Source organism: Dermacentor andersoni, chromosome 6, assembly GCF_023375885.2.
Source record: "Dermacentor andersoni chromosome 6, qqDerAnde1_hic_scaffold, whole genome shotgun sequence".
In the NCBI taxonomy this organism is placed as follows: domain Eukaryota; kingdom Metazoa; phylum Arthropoda; class Arachnida; order Ixodida; family Ixodidae; genus Dermacentor; species Dermacentor andersoni.
Window position 1 is genome coordinate 43,576,590 of NC_092819.1, and position 15,707 is coordinate 43,592,296.

The 15,707-nt window shown below is 47.6% G+C and overlaps 1 protein-coding gene across 1 annotated transcript in view; it reads left to right on the top strand.

Annotated features, from left to right (window-relative positions):
* The window catches only part of Lrrk (Leucine-rich repeat kinase), a 62,103-nt gene that overhangs the window by 1,235 nt on the left and 45,161 nt on the right, over window positions 1-15,707 (top strand). Inside the window, exons 3-10 of the mRNA XM_055066093.2 lie at window positions 588-628; window positions 2,727-2,892; window positions 3,478-3,785; window positions 6,836-7,151; window positions 7,955-8,171; window positions 9,536-9,722; window positions 10,675-11,085; window positions 12,269-12,463. Coding sequence (XP_054922068.2) covers window positions 588-628; window positions 2,727-2,892; window positions 3,478-3,785; window positions 6,836-7,151; window positions 7,955-8,171; window positions 9,536-9,722; window positions 10,675-11,085; window positions 12,269-12,463 — 1,841 coding nt within the window. The remainder of the gene's footprint in view (window positions 1-587; window positions 629-2,726; window positions 2,893-3,477; window positions 3,786-6,835; window positions 7,152-7,954; window positions 8,172-9,535; window positions 9,723-10,674; window positions 11,086-12,268; window positions 12,464-15,707) is intronic.

The window sequence follows — 15,707 nt, forward strand, 5'->3', positions numbered from 1 at the left end:
CATTGATGTATTAGAAAAGCTGGTGGTATTGTTGAATGTCATTTCTTATGGTACTTGCCTTTCATATTTACAATGAGAAGGCTTGGTTTTAGCCCACAGGGCCTTTACATCTTGAGCTAGGTGGAACACCAAGGTTATAGGGCCGTGACGTATCTTGGTAAGCATGCATTAGTCGATTCATCCTCAATATGCCAGCTGAAACAGTTCAATTATAAAGACCCAGAAGAAAGAAACACGCATGCAGCACATTGCTTGTCCTGTGGGGCATGCATTTTCCTGCATCCTCAATTAAGTTGCAAGGTTTCAGATTTTATTGCTTGTTAGATCCATATCTGGCCCATACATTGAGCTGATCATACAAATAAATTAAATGACTAGCCTTATATGCCTTACCAGACATCTGTTCTGACTTTACCATTACCTGCATACTTTGTAAGCATGTGTATTCATGCATAGGTCTGAACTTCTTAAAATGGACGAAAAGATTTGTGTTTCAGTCTTGTACTACCTAACACTCCGAAGCACGTACAGATTATGTTGCTTCACTTGATGATCAAGGTGAATGATATACTGTCCTCTCGTTCCAGCAAATCCGAGTGCTGCTTGTGGAATTCATGACCAGCACAAGGTGAGCACATAGCATCACAGAAACTGATGTCACAAGATCCAGCTCTAGTGCATTTAATATAGAACATATCCACGGTAGAGCTTGTGCGCGAATGTTAACTGCCGCTGCTCGCACTGCACTGTATGGAAGTGGCATAGCCAGGAAGTGGCACTTTGGGCATGTGCCCTCTCCCTCCACCCCCCCACCCCAACTTCCCACCCTTTTTTCTGAAATGTCTCTGTTAGTATGCGACCTTCCCAGTTCCCCTCTTCCTCTCCGTTTCTGGTCAAGTTCCCCCCCCCCCCCCCGTCCTTTCCCTGAAAAGAATTTCTGGCTATGCCATTGCTGTATGCTGCATGATTATCCACTATCCAAGCAGCTGCTATACCACCTGTTTTAGCTGAGATAAAATACTTGCCTTAAATACTACACAGAAGAGGTAGAAAAGTGATTTTTTTCCGTCGAACAGCACTAGTTGCAGTTGACATCAGGAAGCATGTTTTATGCTCAGGTAACTGCCTAATTAAGGAAGCTTTACCTTAATTACTTGCTTGGTTAGGAATTTGAGAAAACAAGTTGAAACTGGACAGTAGAAGCCAGTCACTGCCCACGGTATTACTTTGGTAGGGCTCCTGAGACAAGTATCAGTTTTGAGATGTTCATCTGAGAAATGACCCACAGTGTACATTGATGTTCCACATATTTTTATTCTGCAGTCCATGAAGAAGGCTTTCGATGTGGAGCACCACTGTATATTGCCACACAGTTTATGCATCAATATACCGTGTCAACCGGAATATATGTCGGCCCATAATATAGGCCGACACGTGAACCTAACTTGACCACATGGCAACTTACAGTGTGCTTACAAAGCTGTTTCTTTTCTGGAAAAAAATCTCGACCCGTATTCCAGTTTATGCAATATCTTGAAACTTGCGCATCTAGATTTCTGCAAATCGACACAGGCTTTGCACTGAACTAGCTTCAATTCTGCATTTGCAACACACCTCTCAAATTAATAATCAAATAGTTTAATAGTGAACACAAATTAACTGGCTAAGTAATGTGTATTGCACAACTTAGCATGGCTTTGGTCAAAATCAGTAGGTTGTCAGAGGAATCTCTTGCTCTATCTCTATTAGCTGTCTTTACCAGCTTTTTTCGCCTTTGCCTGGAAAACGTGGTATCTTCCACCAGATAAACATACTCAATGTGTCGTAAGGTGTAGCTGCTAATCTTATATAGATAGTGTACAGTGCAAAGACACTGCTTGAACACAGCTTCAGTTCTTAATGTCCTGCCCGTTGGCAGCTTCAAGTGCATTTTATGCTGAGGAGTGTTGCATGCTACATGGATTGTTCTTGCACAACAAAGCTGGAATATTGTGCAACAATTCTGTTTTAATTTTACTTCTGTTAATGTTATGTCTTTGACGAACTGCATAAGCTATGACAAAGATTTGCCTGTCCCAAGTAACAGTTGACAAGAATGAAATATAATTAGTTGAGAAAAGTTGTTATATTATGCCATCCCAGGTCGCCTTACACATATGCATTAGTAGTGCTAGTAAAGGAAGGCATACCTTGCATCCGAAAATAGGCTGTGGTGACCTCATCCATTTTTACTTTTAGCTCAATCAGCATTATGAATGACCATGGGGCGTTGTAGACAAAAACTTTGTATGTGTAGATGCAATTTCAGAACATGACTTTTTTTTATGGCACCGTGCGCTTGCATTGTGTGCTGCATGTGTAAATGTTCTTTTCGTGGAGATAGAGCGTCATGTCGATAAGTGCCTTTTCTTCTGGCTTTCCCATCGTCATTCTCTGAAACATTTTTAATCTTTGTTTTTCATATGAATCGGAGCGAACTTTCTCAGCCATCAAGTCCAGTTTCTAGCCACCCTTGATCATGCACTCACATTATTTCTGCACATATGCTGCCTGTCTTCCTTGTACTGTTTTTCAGTCAGGTCCCGCATAATACTAATGTGTACTAACAAGCTCAGTTATCTATTCTGTTATTTTATTTCTCCTGTTCTTTACCAATTTAGTTTGTTGCAATGACAAAACTGCGGTGTGCCATGTTTCTCACGCACCTTCCACGTACACCATTGCAGACACCACTGCACGTGGCTGCCGAGCTGGGCCATGTGTCAACGGTGCGACTGCTGCTTGATTCGGGCGCCGACTTGCTGGCTCGCGATGCCCAAGGCCAGACAGCCACTGACGTTGCTGAGCTCGCTGGGCATGCCCAAGTGGCGGAAATGCTTCGAATGGCCACCGGTGTGTTTTCAATAAGACGAATTAATTTGGGCAGACAAGAACAATTTTACAATAACGACTGTATGATGGACGATTTGCAAGGTTTACTGTGATGTGAAGTTCACCATGTGTAATGCAAATCATAACGTGTCCTGCTTTATGAATACATAACCCTGACAAGTAGTTTTGGTGATTGCTGGATCCAAAAACATGTCCGGCAGGTCGTAATGGCAATGTTTCAGGTTCTGCATATCGACTGAATGACCAGGAGAATATGAATAACCGTTAGAAAACTTGGCAAGTAATGGCTAGGTTTAGCACATATTGAACATTGCACCATGATTATAAACCAGTACTCATTCATTCTGCCATACTGTCATCCCTATAATGAGGGTCCTTACAGGGCTGGTAAACGAGTGAGAAGAAACAACATATAAACTAGATGCACAGACATTTGAAGATGCTGAACAATCTTGCAAACACGGGTCTAAAGATGTTCAAATGCATTAGCATTGCTTGTATTCACTAAAGAGCTTGGCACAACATGTTCCATAGTTCCACAGAGCTGTCAGTTTTGACAAGTGGTGCGCTTTTTCCCCATGACAGAGGAGCTGGATCAGAAGCACCAGGAGAGCTACACTCGACTGGCCGCATCGTGTGCCTTGGGTCATGTGGAGGAAGTGCAAGCCCTGTTGACAGAGCTTGGACCCCGTGCCGAGGCTGTGGTAAACAGCGAAGGAGGCCCAGGGGGTGGCTCCCTGCTGTACAGGGCATGTGAGGATGGTCAACTGGAAATCGCTCGGTTACTCCTGGAGCATGGGGCAGATGGTCGAGCCCACCTGGTCACTCACTACTCGCCTCTGTATGTGGCCTGCTACAAGGGACGTACTGATATTGTGCCCTTACTACTTGAGGTAAGATTGCTTACCACCTGCCGCTGTGACTCAATGGGCTATTATATGCTGCTATAAGGATGAGGTCATGGGTTTGACTCTCAGCCACTGTGGTCACATGGAGTCAGAATGCAAAAACGCTTATATGCCGTGCTTTTAGTGCGTGTTGAAGAACCCCAGGATGTTAAACAACTTCCACTAAAGCATCTCCCGTAGCCATAGGTTGGCAAAATAAATAGAACTCGCTCAGAATCACACAAAAATTATATTTTTTGCTTAGAGCTCACTTGGACTGACTCGCCAAAATTTTACTCAGTCTGACTCACTGAGACTCAAACTCGCAAGAATTACACTCAGCAGAATTAACTTGGACTCACTCATCAAAAACAGACTCAGGTGGGTCTACTTGGCCTACAGACTCTCACATACTCAGGCTTTCTTGTGAATTGAACACTTTCGTATGAGTCTAATAATAGCGCAGGCAGAGGGATTAAAAATGCTAAACATTTAGGAAAAAGTACGCACGAGAATCTTAAATATGCAAGAAAGTTGCTTATTTCTCGTGCATCACAATGTCTTGCATTAAATAAATAAGTATGATCTGCAATCTTGGCAGTGCTGGAAGTACTTTGCCAAAGGATAAAATGTGCTCAAAGGATCTTTTACGAATATGGAAATTCTTATTAGCAGGTTTGTTTATGCTTTCACGGACGTTTGTTCGAGTGGCGCGCGCATGCGTTTTTGGCAGTTTATACTGAACCCGATCCTTTCTTTCTGGCACTGTTCATTATGAAGGCCTGCCTCGTAAACAAAAGTGGATGCTGCTAAAATTGTGCACAAAGAAAACTTGACTTTATGTATAGCCTATTCCCAACTACGATGCATGGTAGCGCTGCAGAAGGTAGAGCTCGCTGTTTTGCTTTTGAGTTGTCAGACATACTCCTAGGCACTGAGAATTTTGTAAGTCCGGGTCGGTCCACAGGATCTACGGTAGATGCGTCCATGACACAAAGTGTTTTAAGTGCAGATACGCAGTTCCAACAGTGACACTGCTGACATCCATATTGGCTGTCAATCGCTCTGAACGTGAGCACCAAACATGGAGGAAGAAAAAGGATTAGGAGGGTGCGTCAAGTGACCATCTTGAAGTTTCGTCATAAAAAATTGATAGTTGCTTAAGTATCCTTATGGGATTTGAAGGCGAAAGCATGAGGACTTGTCTGAGTTATCGCCTTAAATTAAAGCTTCATCTTCATCCACCTTGCTCTAATATGCACCTACCTTAATCCACTTTAGCCCACCTTAATGCACTTTAATTCACCTTCATTCACTTTACTTCACCATGGGATTTTGCAGTGTGAGCTGCAGCAGGTCCAGCACCGGGAACGTGACATCATCACTTGGTCACGTGGGTTTTAGAACCATCAGATATTAATGCCCAACGAACGCCGGATTTTTCGCTTCATGGGGCGTATAAGGCTTTTGTCTTAAAATATAAAGGAAGGGCTCATGGGCAATAGAACCTCACCACAAATTGCATAAGCAGTAATTTCTAGCCGTTGAGTGTATGAGAGAGATCGGAGAGCGTGTGGCGAGGGTCGATTGTGATGAGGGCACCAGTTAGCATACCAACTAGCTTGTTGAAAAAGTCTGGCAACCATGGAGGGCCTACTACCCAAGAATTATTGATCAGTTAGGACCTGGAGAGAGGTTGGTAGGGCGGCATCAGAGGAGGCTGGCTTGCCAAGACTAGCTGCTTGGCATCATGCTCCCCCTTAATTTTTCCCCTTACCTCCATGGTACCAGTCCATACGAAAGCTAAATCGCCAACGTTCAATCAAACTATGGTTGTGAAGAGCACTGCTGAAAGTACAGCTTGCCTCGTTGTTCTCGAAGGTTGTGCTGTACACCTAGCATTTGGAAAGTCTGGTTGCTCCACAGAAGCAACAGGAGTACCTCTCATCATAGAAGTTGCCACGAGCATAGATGTGCACCACGACCAGTAAATGATTGGTACCATGATGTCACTCGCGCTGAATTCCATCCAGCACTGCTTTCTCACAAAAGCAAGAGCACCAACACTCAGTGTCCAGAAAAAACAGGGTAGAGGTTGAGCGAGTGCTGAATGAAAACGGAAACTGAGCCAAACAAACTTGAGAAAGTTAAATGCTGTCAATCTCTCTCACTTCTCGCAATACCACAGCTTACAGTGCTCTGGCGTCTAGCCTTATCTGACCTTGGCCGGAAGGGTGAAAGGGAGGCTTACATAGCCTACACTACTCATTTGTACCCAGATGTCTCGTGCTTTGCAGTGCGCCTTCCCTACTTTCAAACCTGCCTCCAGTGTGCAACGGAGGTGCACATTGTAAGAAAATGCAAAGCAGAGGAGATACAGTGAGGCGGGGGGGGGGTGGGGGGGGGCATCGAAGCATGGCACTGTGACAGTCTGCACTTAGCGTCGCCAGCATGCGTTGTCATTGCTGTGATAAGGATGGGCATAAAACTAGTGGTGTGCATTCATGGAGATAGGGGGGGGGGGGTTGCAGGCTTGGGACGCAGCCGGACAACAATGCGAACGACGGCCGGATTTTCCTGTGCTCTGTCTGTTGATTTTTTCCTGCGCTCGTGTGATGTACGCTGCGCACAGCGTCACGCTGCTATTGTCGATGCGACTTTAGCAGTATTTCTTATTAATCTGCATAATAAGCAGAACTCACTTGCAATGTATATATTTTTTGCTTAGGGCTCACTTGGACTAAGACTCGTCAAAATTCTACGCAGCCGGCATCACTCGAACTCAGGCTCCCGAAAATTTTACTCAGTGGGGCTCACTCAGAATCAGACTCATGGGTAGGTCCGATTCTGAGTGAGTTGACTTCATGACACTAGTGCGTTTGCCAACCTCTGCTCATAGCCCACAGGTTGCTTTGTTTCTTTAAACTTAATGATTTGAATGCATAGCTGGTGTGTTAGCATAATGAATATAAAATGCACTACAACCTTTCTGTTTTAGCTTGTTGAGCATTAGTCAATTTACCTGGCTTGGGCTGCCTTGTTGTTTTGTGCCACAGCACTTTCCTGAGCTGGTGCGGGAGCCAACAGTGGAGCGGTGGCTGCCACTGCACGCAGCTGCCCTCGGGGGTCACGTGACTGTACTAGAGCAGCTACTGGGTCACGCCTACCCGTCTCACCTGCTGAGGCTGTGGGAAGATCCAAATGGCAAATGGGAGTACCCGCTGGCCTTTGATGTGAATGCACAGGATGCCACGGGCCAGACAGCCCTGTACATGGCTGCCTGCCTCGGCCATCGACGCTTTCTGGAAGCACTGCTGAAATGGCGTGTTTGGGCCAAGCGGCTCCTCACCGCTGATGAAAGCCCAATTGCAGGTATGCTTTCAGTAGCAGTCATAGTCTCAGCCAGTCACTTTTGGACATGGATGTTGGAACACTTGTAACTGGGTGGCCTGTGGGGTATGCACCCAGAACTCAAACCATTTCATTTTGCCTAAAAGCTTTAGTTAGCTTTATCTCTCCATCGTCGTCCTCTAAAAGAATGCTATGTGCAGGGTGTGCACAAGCTCTCTTCAGCAAAATCTGTGCATCTCTGAAACTTAGTAGCACGAAGTATGTTTTAGAAATTACCATCTTCTCAGGCAGCCCACTCCTAGATATAACAATTCACATCCGAAATTCCAACCATTTAAAACAGAATGTCCATGTAAATAACCTTTGCAAATAACAAAGTGCAAGGACATTCATTCACATCGTTGTAACAGGCCTAAAAGTCCTTCTTTGCATTTAGTAATCACAGCTATCTGCTGAAGCTTCCTTTTGCTTCACGGCAATGCAGGTTGCACCTTTTTATGTGAGTTTTGTCTTCAAATGGGGGCTTCACAGCAAGGAAATCTTTGTCGCAGTGAAGCCACATTTGAAGGCACAATTTAAGTATAATTTGCATTCTCAGTTCGTACTTGAATTTTTTAATCTTTTGGTGTGGGTCATGTATGTGGAAATGCGATATCTAACAAATATTTATCTTTCACAACATAACTGAAGTAACTGCTTGATTATATTTGTTTGAAATTAATCACTGTCTTCTCTTCTGTAAAGCGATTCCTTGTTTTTGTCTTTTCTCCATACTTGAGATGCACTACTAATTAAAGAGCAAATTGGTGCCTACATCTACACAGACACAGGGCATGTGCAGTCCATAGTGACACGCCTCAACATGGCCTCTGGAGGGGCTGCACCACGCGAGATGCAACTCTGCCCCGTGCGGCTCGACCTGTACTGCAACCAGGGCAGTGAGACAGCACTGCACGTGGCTGTACGCAAAGGACATTACGCGCTAGCAGCTGCTTTGCTGCGTGCTGGGGCGGCACCTAACCTTCCCATGCGGGGAGACAGGTAAGGGGACTATGACACAACCAAACAAGCTTTGCAGAGGCACTGGTTGTTTTAAAGGGCCCCTCACCAGGCGACGTAGCAAATTTTGGTTATACGCTGGAAGTTGTTACGTGCCCTCTAGGGAGTGTTCTACCACAAGAATTTTTCAAATTGGTTCGTTAATAGCCGAGATAGAAATATTTCAGTGCCGCAAGTCCATGATTTTAGGAGGCTGGTGTCGCCACCAACATAACCATCTCTCCACTTGCCCCCGTGTAGCCTCCGCAATAGAAATTCCTTCCCTGCGTTCTCCCATACCAGAGCTGGAGGACCGCGTGACGCATACGTCACAAGAGACCCGCCTTTCTTTTTTTTCTCACTTTTTTGCTGTATGGCGCACTTCTGCTGACGGTCTCTCATGCAAACTGTTGAATTTGTTTTGTTTCTCGCAGTGCACAATTTTGCGCACTGTGCACAAGAACACCTGACTAGTGGTATAAGTCAGTGCCACACGAACACTGAGGCAGATGGAAGCGGATCACAGAGCATTATCGCGCGCTGGAACACGGTAGAAAATGACATAGTTTTGCTCTTTGCACGCGCAACTGCATGACATGGGAACAAGCAGACGAAACGGAAGTACATCTCTCTTGCTGCGGTACGAAGTAAATGAATGACACGCAGACATTCGGTTTGTAGGTTTTATTATTTTTCTAAACTTTAATTCGTCTATTGAAGCGACAGATCAAACAAATAACTGCTGTTGCCTTGAATAATTCTCAAAGTCATGTGCCACTACGAGTGGCCATGTACGCAGGCGCACTTGTGCGATATACGTCGCCTCTCTGGCTTGGAGCACGGCACCCGCGAGGAGAAAGGCAAACGGGGTTCGGTTTAAAATTTAAGCTTTTTTTGTGGCGCGCAAGGATGTAATACTTCGCAGATGCGATCGTTAGCTCGCATTGTATGCACTGCACTTGTCAGCTCAAAATGACCAGACCTGGTGAGGAGCCCTTTAAGTTTCTCTAAGCTTTAGAGCAAGTCATTTGCACAGAAATGCAGTATCTAACAAGTGTTTATGTTTCCCACCATACCTAACTGAAGTAGTCGCTAAGCTTGCTTTCTGTTAATTGAATATCTGTCTCTTTTATTCGTCTTCTTCAAGCTTAATCATTCAGCCTTTTTTGTTCATTATGTTTGCTATCTTGTCATTCAGCTTTGGCTTATTCTTGTGTGTGCTCCCACAATAGATACTTAACACTTCTTTCTGGTAGGTTCTGTTAAACTGTTCAGTAGACTCCGGGCATTTGTGTTTGTAGTGATTGTAGAAACTTAACCGCCCTCTGTGTGTAATAGCAACACATGCACGACACACGATGGTGCAGCCCGTCAAGTGCTCTCTTGGAGGCATGCCGGCGGAGGGATGCTCAGATGGTGGAGTTGCTGCTTCGCCACGGGGCACGAGATGAGGATGGAGCGGCACTGGCCGCATTGCTCCCACACGGCGGGCGGCTTGTGTCACGCCTGCTGTCGCTGCGTGCATATCGTGACCCGGAACACACTGTCAACCAGGTGGGCATGCCGCTTTTAATTATTTACTTGTTTATCGATTTATTGCTAATCTGTTTGCTTCTATGTCTATTTGTTTGTTCATTTCCTGCTTCACTTATGCAGGCATTATGTCGAGCAATTGGGCAGGAGAGTTTACAGCCAGGTAAACAAAACAAAAAAGTCACAGATGTGAAATGTAGAGATCGCCTTTCAAAATTGTTACCTGCAGCGGTGACTCTGTGGCTATAGTGTTCTGCTCTGGAGCTTTATGTCATGTGTTTGATTTCCAGGCCGTAGTGGCTACAGGTGGAATGCAAAAATGCCAGTGTACTGTGCTTTTGGTATGTGATAAAGGGCTCCAGGTGGCCAAAACAATTCTAAGCCCTCCACTAGAGCGTCTTCCATGACTGAAATGCCGTCATGCAGTGTCATCAAAAGCAGCTGGCCTGCCAACACTATTGGCTGATTTCGTGATCGCGAGAGCATTCTCTGTAATGCATAATTGCTAATTTTGAGTTAAACAAATTAAACGTATATGTGTCTGTGATCACAAAATGGCAGAAAGATAATTTCATCTCTGCACTGTGCGTAACTGTGTCAGCTACGCATGGCCTCTGAGATGGAAGTGGGGAAGTAGTCTACTGCGGTCACCATGGGGTGCTGCGACGAGCCCTTTCACTGCCACGACACTCAACTTTCGGCCGAGGCTTTGCTCTTTTGGCTTCTCTATATAGCTTCCAGTGTGCTAGGCTGGACATAGAGAAAGCAGGTTATCGGTGTGATAACTCCACTTATAGTTCTAAGATTCGTAAAATGTTTGCGCCATGAGATTCATGAAGCAACATCCTTTAATAGTAAAGCCATTGTGTGATTAGTTAGAAATGTGTTTCAGGGCCCCTTTTACAAGGTGATCAGTTGGAATCAATAAGAAAATCCTGTAGTGGTGGACACTGTCTTGCTTTGTTCTGTGCAGGGTGCCCTAGACGGCCTGGCCCTGGCACCGAGCGTACCTGTGATGATCAACTGGCATGGCCAGCAATGCCTGGAGCAGTTATCCGAGCGTTGGCTGGCCGATGCTGCCATGGCACTCAACCTCAAGCTCAAGCTGCAGCCACAGCTCACAGGCCCTGCACTCGCCGCCATCACCCGCCTGGACGTGTCGGGGAATGCCTTGTCCGAGCTTCCGGGCTGCGTATTTTCATCGCTGCCATCACTGCACCTGCTGGCAGCTGGACAGAACAAACTGGCCACGCTGCCTGCGGTGGTCTCTGCTCCACTTCTGGAGGAGCTGCAGCTGCAGGACAACCGGCTGGAGACGGTTCCAGGGAGCCTGTTCCAGTTGCCTGCCCTCCACACGCTCGACTTGTCCAACAACAAGTTACAGGTGCTGAACTAGCGATCTAGCAAGGCTTGTTTTCTGATTTGACATTTCTTGGGGATGTCCCTGTCAATGTGCAACCTAATTGCCAAGCATTGTAAGGACTGGTGTGACGATAACAAAGACCACAAGTGCAGGGCTTTGGCTACAGTTGAGCCTTGTTATATCAAAGTTAGATTCGACATAAAGATACCTTTGATATAGCCAATATTGACTATAGGCATATATTTGCTACAAGCTGATGCAAGCGAGCGAGACATGCTATATTTACTTCTTTGTATCCGATGCTGCATTATGTCCATGTATGTTATAACGAAGTTCGACTGTAGTTGGTTACAAGGCCGAGAGATTGCACGAAGAGTTGCAAGGGACATAGGGAGAGCCACAAGTGGCAGTGGGGCTGGTAAAACGGAAAATGAAGGAGTACTGATGGGACGCGCTATGTCTGTGTACTCCTTACCTGACATCATGGTTCTCAAATGGGCATCTGTGGTTGTTTTAGGATTTGTGAAGAAAACATTTATGGGTCATTGTGGTCTTTGTTCATCAACTGAGTGAAAGCATATAGAATAATTCATTACCTACTAACCAGCTTCCACAAGACACAGTTAAGGAACAGAGACTGCTCATAAAGGGAACCAACATAAATACCAGGAAGCTATCATAAAGCTTCTTGGCACTGCACAGGAGCAAAGTCAATGACTTTGTTAAGCACCTTAATTAACATGCATACCTTTGCATGACCTGCCAATCCGCAGTCGTACTAGTAGCTAAATGTCGCCTGAAGTTGTCCCAAATAAGTTTACAGTACTCTCCGCAAGAAGTACACACTTTTATATGGTCTGCAGTGAACTTGATTTCCGCTGACCACATCACTTTCTGTCCTCACTTTGTTTTGTTCTTATGTGACACTGATAGGTAACTGTGCATGCCAAGCTGCCATCTAGCCACCTTAACATACCATTACCTTAGGAGTTCGTTTTTATTTGTGAGCTTCTCAGTTCTTTGTTTTGAACACAGTCACTTTGAAGGAAGGGTCAGATTAACTGGTGTCATGAACATGGAAAGCCTGTAAAGGCAGAGCTATGTGAAGACAAGCATTCTAGGAAGGGAGTTTGTCATAGCGGTAGGATGAAGAAAATTTATATTTTCACTGCAGCAGCACTTCACAATATGTGTACGCCCGCAGGTGCTGCCTGAAGAGCTGTGGGGAGCACCCCGGCTACGTGACCTAAACCTGTCGATGAACATGCTGTCAAGGCTGCCCAGCGAACCAGGAGGCAACTCTGCTCCACAGGAGCCCGAGCCAGCACCTGTTGCACCTCGTGCCCCATCGCCGACTTGGCCACTTGAACATCACTGCCTCTGGAGGCACGCACTTGAGGCAGGTGCACTTTTCTTTGGTGATGTGGATCCTCTGGCTGCCTTCCCTGAATGTACCGTACTTTTGCACATATAACCCACATTAAACGTTTTTTAAATTGGGATGCAGCTTATATGTGAATTTCGCCTTGAGGTGTGGCTTCACGGCAGCATGGCTTGCGCTGCTGTGGAGCAACACTTCAAGGCAAGGTCCTCCACCATTCAAAGTTTCGTTTCCTTATCCCTGCATGTTGGAGCTCCCTTCTCCCCTCCTTTATGGTTGGCCATTCTCCTCCTCTTTACGGGTCGCCATTTTGTGTTTAGTACGAGGGTGAATCAGAAAGTATTTGCCCCTATTTTTTTAGCCGTATTACGGCTGTGTCACGATTAGCCCGGGTTCGTGAATGAGGGGGGAAGGGGGGGCTCGAGGCGTTCTCCGTCAGTGGGATGCTCCGCAGTGTGGTTGTGGTGTATGATGACTGGCCACGAGCAGCTGTGCTCGGTGTTTATTCGGTAGGATGGTCAGTGTTGTCCACCGAGCCTGGTGTGCCGACGAAGATTATGCCGAAGGGGCGTCACATTCTTGTCACACCTCTTACCCCTAGTTTGTTTGTTGAACACAAACTAATAGCAGGTTCACGCCTGGTCGAGGCTCTGCTGCCGTCCCAGCTGGGTCGATGGAGCCTGTTACCCAAGCGAGTATCTGACGGCCTTCACGGTAAAGTACTCCACCTGCACACCGGTGTCAATAGACCGGGTGTAGCAACGCCGGGTGTTGCCTGAGCCAGCCTCACTCCGTCAGGAGGGTCCGCAGTGGCCGGCCTTGAGAGTGGTGCCGGACTTGACACTGGCCCAATGGGCACCACACAACTGGCGATGCTTGCTGCCTCCGAAGTGGGCGATGCTTCGCTGGCATCGACTGGTGCTGCCATTGGCCCCCCTGTGGGCTGAACTTCTCAAATGGCTGCCGAGAGTGCTAGCTGGTTTCCGAAGCGAGGCCTAACATGGTCAGTGTGCCAGTGCCACATGGTCCCGTCCGGCACGCGGACTAGCAGCGATGAGACGCTGGCAGGAGATACCACCTGTCTGGCAGACCAATGTGGGCCAGGACAAAAGTTCCTGGTGAAGACTGGAGCTCCTGACTCCGGCAAAAGCCCAGGACGGTACTTTTGGTCAGCAGCTAGCTTCTGCTTCAGCTGCTTCAGGAGCACTGTGGACCAGAGGTCTGGATGCAAGATGTCCGAGGGTGTCTTGGCCATCTGGCCCAGCAGGAGCTCACAGGGGGCATGGCCAGTGACATTGTGGGGTGTGGTCTGGTACTGGAACAGTACCCGGGCAACCTGCGTTTGAAAATCCCCAACATGGCTCTTCTAGAGCTTGTGCTTGATGGTCTGTACCACTCGCTCGGCTGCATGGTTTGAAGCTGGGTGGTATGGCGGAACCATCATCTGGCGGAATCTGATGGGAGCCAGGCTAGATATTCTGTTTTGGCGAAAGCAGGACCATTGTTGCACACGATGACGTCTGGCAACCTCTGGGCGGCGAAGACCTGCTGCAGCATCGCAATGGTCGTGCCTGCTGATGGACTGGTGATAGGTAGGACCTCCACCCACTTTGAAAAGGCATCTGCCACAACGAGGAAATAATGGCCCTTGAAGGGCCTCCAAAAATCCACATGCAGGCGGGACCAGGGTCTCTGTGAGAATGGCCAGGGGGTGATTTCCACATGACATGAGGCCCGCTGATGCTCCTGGCAGACTTGGATGCTCTGCACCATGTGAGCAGTGTCCTAGTCCAGGCCAGACCACCAAACGTGGGACTGTGCCACCATCTTTGTCCATGCCAAGACGACTCGCATGCAGCAACTGCAGGACCCTGGACCAGAGACTTTGTGGGATCACCACCGTGGAACCCCACAGTAGGCAGCCCTGCTGCAGGCTCAGCTGTAGGCTCAGTAGGCCTGCTGCACCAACTCTTCCCCTCTGGACACCGCTTTGACCACCTGGAACAGGACTGGGTCCCAGCTGGTTGCCTGTGACACCGCAGGTCTGGGCAGTACATCTGGGTACGCATGCTCCAACATGAACACTTCAGCAGGCTCTGGAACAGCAGCAGGCACTTCTGGCAGGGGCAGGAAGCTCAGGGCATCAACTAGTCTCAGGTTCTTTCCAGGAGGGTAGACCAGCTGGTAGCTCTAGTCCGCCAGCCTCAAGGCCCAGCGTACCACTCGAGGTGATGCCTGCACGGGAACCGCCTTGTCAGGCCCCAGCAGCCCCAACAGCGACTTGTGGTCTGTGACTGCTTCGAATTTCCGACCCCACAGATACTGGTGAAAGCGCTCAACCCAGAACATGAGGGCCAGGCCTTCCTTGTTCAGCTGGCTGTAACGTTGCTCTGCAGCATGAAGCCGACGGAAAGCTAACAACACAGGGCGTTCCTGGCTATCCTTGTCCCGGGCACCAGGATGGCTGCAACACCATGCAGCAATGCATCTATGGTGAAGACGACAGGCTTGGCTGAATCGAAGTGTACCAGCACTGGAGCTTTGGTGATTAGCTCCTTGCTGCACTGGAAGGTCACGTCCTACTCTTTTTTCCAGACCCACTGCTGACCATCTCGAAGCAGAAGATGGAGCGGCTGTAGATGCACCGACAGGTTCGGCAGGAAGCTCCTGTAGAAGTTGATGAGGCCGAAGTAGCTCTGGAGCTCCTTCTTATTGTGCGGCTTAGGCACCTTGAGCTCAGCATCTACTATGCGGTGGGCCGGGGCCAGGCCGGCCTGGGAAATGACATTTCCTAGGTACTCAACTCTGGGGGCAAGGAAAACGCGCTTTTCCAGCTTGATCTTGAGACCGGTGTCCTGCAGTCATGTCAGGACGTTGTGCAGGTTTTGCAGGTGGCCTTTGTGTTGGTGCCAGTAACCAGGATTTCATTCAAGTACACTGCCATGTGCCTCATACCCCTGAAAAGGTTGTCCATCTTCCTCTGAAATATGGCTGGGGCTGAGGCCACGCTAAACGGCAAGTGCGTGTGCTGGAAGAACCCGAAAGTTGGTCGATATTGTGACACTTCAGAGAGGCATCCGGGAGCACCAGCTACTGGTAAGCACCTCTGAGGTTGAGCTTGGTGAACTATTGTCCCCCGGACAATGCTGACCAGAGATTTTCAGTCTGGGGCAGCGGGTACTTCTCGATGGTAGGGACAGGGTTGATGGTAACCTTGAAATCTCCGTAGATCCTGACACTGCCATCTCGCTTGAGGACTGGA